Below are 4,496 nucleotides of genomic sequence, written 5' to 3' on the forward strand. Positions count from 1 at the left end.
GCTAAGCTTATCATATATTATGCTCATAGCTGTTTCTAGTGAATCTAAACTATTTGTAAGGGTGGCTTAGAAGCATTGGTTGAATGTGCTGCATTAACAGATGGTGAAACTCGCGATCAGGTTTTTTGGACACTTGGTAATATTGCATTGGATTGTCCAATATGTCATGAAAAGGTAGTGAAGTACTTAATTTATGAAGTTTTAAAATATTATGCAAATAAAAACAACAATAATAATTATCACAATTTTAATCCTACAAATAATTTTTATGGTATATAATTTGTCCCGCGAATTTTTAAATAGCACTTACAGTATTACACTATCGTACTGTATTATCACACTCGTTACTGTATTGTTACAGTATTGTCATACTGTATTACTCGCTACTGTATTGTTACAGTATTGTCACACTGTATTACTCGTTACTGTATTATCATATTACTATAATTTACATATCACTATTTTATTTTTATCAACTAATTGCAATAATAATTGATAGTGTAGGTACAGAACAGTACTGCATTACCGCTTATGATTGGTGTTCTTGTTAATCCAATGTTCATCTGTTCAAAATGGACACGAAATCTTGTCTGGGCTCTATCACAAATATTTCGTGGTGGTATTCATACCCTTCATCATATGGTTCGTTTATAGTTTATTAATTGACCAGGTAATAATATATTTTAAACCATACCTTCATTTTTCACTCTTTATTTATTATTTCGTTTTTTTTTTTTACTAGTAATAAAATGATTTCAAATGAAATTAATTTTTAGTTTATACAAGCAACATTAACTGGTTTACGTCCAGTACTTTATATGGATGATTCTAAAACACGAGTGGATGCAGTCTGGACAATAGCATATATTGCTGATGATAATGTTGATGGTAGACAAGTAAGGCTTAATTTTTTTTTTCTCAACATTAGATAATAAATGGTCAAATTATTTTGATAAACCTTTTTAGGTATACTAAAATAACTATGAAAATTAAAATTAATGAAATTGTTAATCAAAATGAATAATTCTTTTTTTTATTTTGCAATTAAATTTAATCATGCACTTTTTTTTTTTAAATGAAATAATGATAATGTTGATAATGTTTGTTTAATTATTTGATAAGAATATTAGATTGATGCAGTATTGCAAACACCGCATTTATTGGAAAGATTAATCGAATTGCTTGATGAAAGTGATACAATGCGTGCAGCACTAAGAGCACTCGGGAATCTTGTAGCAGGAGGTGATGATCAAACTCAAGCTGTTCTTAATGCTGGCTTATTACCACGCATGGTTTCTTTCAACTTTTATAATTTTAGTCTATTACAGTATTTTTTTTTTTTTGGAAAAAAAATACAAAATATTCAATTATGTTTTAAATGAACAAAAAAAAAAAAAACAACCCATATCTTGAATTAATTTTTAATGCTATATCTAATATGATAACTTGATAGTTTTGATAAATGAAACTGGTGTGATAAGCAAGATTTGGATGAATTAAATTATTTATCCATCGATTTAATCAACCCCTACATCGATCTTATCATTTCAAATCTGCAATGATAACGAATTGAATTGCTTAGAAGTTCAAAATTTAGTTTTAAAAGAATTCTTAAAAGATTAAAAAAGTCATTAATTTTTAGGTGATTTTAGTAAAGACTTGATAAATTTATTGTTGTTTTTGATCAATATATTATCAGTCCGGAATAATAATTGTTATCACAAATTACTGATCGTATTATTTCACTAGTAATTATATATGGAGTTAATTAAATTGATGAATGAATTAATTTAATACATCCAAATCTTGATTTGGATTAGGTAGCATTTTTATCAAACTCAAGAAATACAGCTAATTGATATATCTCAGTTTATCGTATTAATTGATCACCTTAATTATATGGTAGTAATATACATAGTTTTAGTACCATAACTACTTCATTTACGTAGTTATCGTATTAATCAGTATTAAATGAAAGTCAGTTTAGTATTAATCGATCACCTTGGTTAAATGCTAGTAATATACTTAACTTTGTTACTATAACTATTTAATTTACATATTGAATATGATTAAAAAAAAAATCAATGGTAAGAAAATGATAATGAACATAAAGTATTATTTAATAAATACTTTAAAAATTATTCACCAATCTTTTGCTTAACAAGTTACCGTATCATTACCATTATTTTTAAATTAAATAATAACTTTACAGATGAAATTATTCCGGTTTAATATGCCAGTTTATCAAAAACGTGAAATAGCATGGATTTTAAGTAATATTGCGGCTGGTTCACGTCGACAAATTGATTTACTTTTTGAAACAAATAATATTGTTGAAACACTTATTGATACATTCTATTGTGATGATTATCGTATTCGTAAGGTATCATAAAATTTTTCATTTTTCGTTAAACTTAAAATTTTCGTGAAGTTTTTATCGTAAGCTTTTTTTGTTTTGTTTTTTGTAAGGTTTTTATTTCACATTTCATCTTTCCAAATTTCAAATTTATTGACATATTTTTAGGAAGTAGGTTGGACAGTAACAAATGCGCTAACAGGTGCTAGTATAAGTCGATCACGTTGGTTATGTGGTAGTAATGTAATTAGTTTAATACCACAATTACTTCATTTACATACTGAACGTGATTTAATTGATCGTACACTTTATGCTATTGAATTATTGATTACAAAACGAATTAATTTTATTTTTGTACTTGAAAATTATCATATTTTTCAAACGATACGTCAAATTGTTTACAATCAAAACAATCAATTTGATGCGCTCATTAAGGTTTGTATTAATTTAAATTAATCAAAATGAAAAAAAAAAAAGTGTATGGAATATTCGAGAAGGGAAATAGTTAATGTTAGCTAAATGATTAATAAGTTAAAAAGATTAATTAATAATTACAAATAAACGTTAAAACAATATGGATGCAAGATGTTGAAAAATCAAAAAATTTTCAGGCACGAGCAAGACGAATATTAAATAAAGAAAATGATTATAAAGCACATCAAATTCCACCTGGCACCTATATACTTGTCCGTTGAAATTATTAGCTAATTTGTCACAAAAAAATGATTTGAAAAAAATCAATTATTTATTTGATACTTAAAACTGAAATTAATTAATATCCGTGTAATTTAAATTAATACTTCCTAAATGTAATTAATTCATTTCTCATTAATTTCCTTCCAAATTTTGATAAATTTCTCCGATATATCATTTATTTTAATCAAAGAAATAAACGAAAGCAAATTGATGCAACAATACGACAAATAAGTTGAAAAGAATTTGAAATCCTTTAAAAATATTTCAATTTGAAATATTTTATTAACATAGTAAACTGAATTTTTCACCTGTCCAAATTTAAAAATTACTCAAAAATTTTTTTAATTTCTAATATTTCCATCTAAAATTTTTAATTTTATTCACAAAATTAATTTGTAATATGTATTATTTGAATTTGAAGAGATATATTTATAAAAATTTTTAATTAACGAAATGAAAAAAAAAAATGCAAATCATTTAAATTTTGCGATAAATTTTTCGGACAAATTCATTGAAATCTAACCTTTGACATTTAATCTCATGCATTTTAGTAATCATCTAAAAATATATTTAATAATTAAAAGTACTAATTCCCACGATACATATATTTTATATATATATATATATATTACTAATCCGGAAGATACGGATCACTGAAATAGTAGCATGTGGAACTTTGTCGGTGATTAATTGTGACAGTTAGAAGGGATGTTCATCATTTGAACGAAACATTTGTGAGCATTACTTCTTCCGTCTGTCTCAAGCAACTTTTCTTGAACAATTCTTTAAACCGATGCTTCCAACATTTTAATCAGTCGGTTTAACAGTTTCATCCTTCAAATGTCACTTCTAGTACATACTATCATCGTTTTATCTCTTTTAATCACTTTATTCATCGGTTAGTATATTACTTAATTTAAATTACCATTATTATCATAGTAATTGCATACAAAAATACTTAATTAATTATTAGGTAACGAAGTTTTAGAAAAAAAATTATCAGTTATGATTGGAAATTTGTTTATTGTACTTTTTCTTGCATATATTTGTGGATGTAAAAATTATAATAATAAAATGTAATAATTACTTGCGGACCTATCACGACTACTTGAAATCTGATAAACAAAAAAAAAGAAAATCAATTGTGATAAGAATATGATTAATTAAAATAGTTGAATATAATATATATAAGAATTAAATTAAAGAATTATAATTCTTTTAGTAAAATTTTTCAAAAACTTAAAAATTTTGAAGAAATTTAATTTCAATATTTGTCAATACAAAGGTTTAATTTTAATATATAAGTAAATTTCACAACTTGTACTGCAATAATAATAATAATTTATATACAGCAAATGAACAGACACAGACAGACGAACACTCACACACACACACACACACACACACACACACACACACACACACACACACACACACACACACA

The 4,496-nt window shown here is 25.1% G+C and overlaps 1 protein-coding gene across 1 annotated transcript in view; it reads left to right on the top strand.

Annotated features, from left to right (window-relative positions):
* Positions 1 to 3,051, top strand: part of LOAG_12938 (karyopherin alpha) — a gene marked incomplete at both ends in the record, with an annotated part of 4,733 nt that extends 1,682 nt beyond the window's left edge. The window contains 7 exons of the mRNA XM_020448621.1: positions 61 to 174; positions 505 to 642; positions 777 to 896; positions 1,131 to 1,292; positions 2,213 to 2,383; positions 2,525 to 2,791; positions 2,968 to 3,051. Of these exons, the coding sequence (XP_020301252.1) occupies positions 61 to 174; positions 505 to 642; positions 777 to 896; positions 1,131 to 1,292; positions 2,213 to 2,383; positions 2,525 to 2,791; positions 2,968 to 3,051 (1,056 nt within the window). The remainder of the gene's footprint in view (positions 1 to 60; positions 175 to 504; positions 643 to 776; positions 897 to 1,130; positions 1,293 to 2,212; positions 2,384 to 2,524; positions 2,792 to 2,967) is intronic.
* Positions 3,052 to 4,496: the final 1,445 nt, after the last annotated feature.

The sequence above is a fragment of the Loa loa genome, assembly GCF_000183805.2.
Source record: "Loa loa unplaced genomic scaffold supercont3.424, whole genome shotgun sequence".
Lineage (NCBI taxonomy): Eukaryota > Metazoa > Nematoda > Chromadorea > Rhabditida > Onchocercidae > Loa > Loa loa.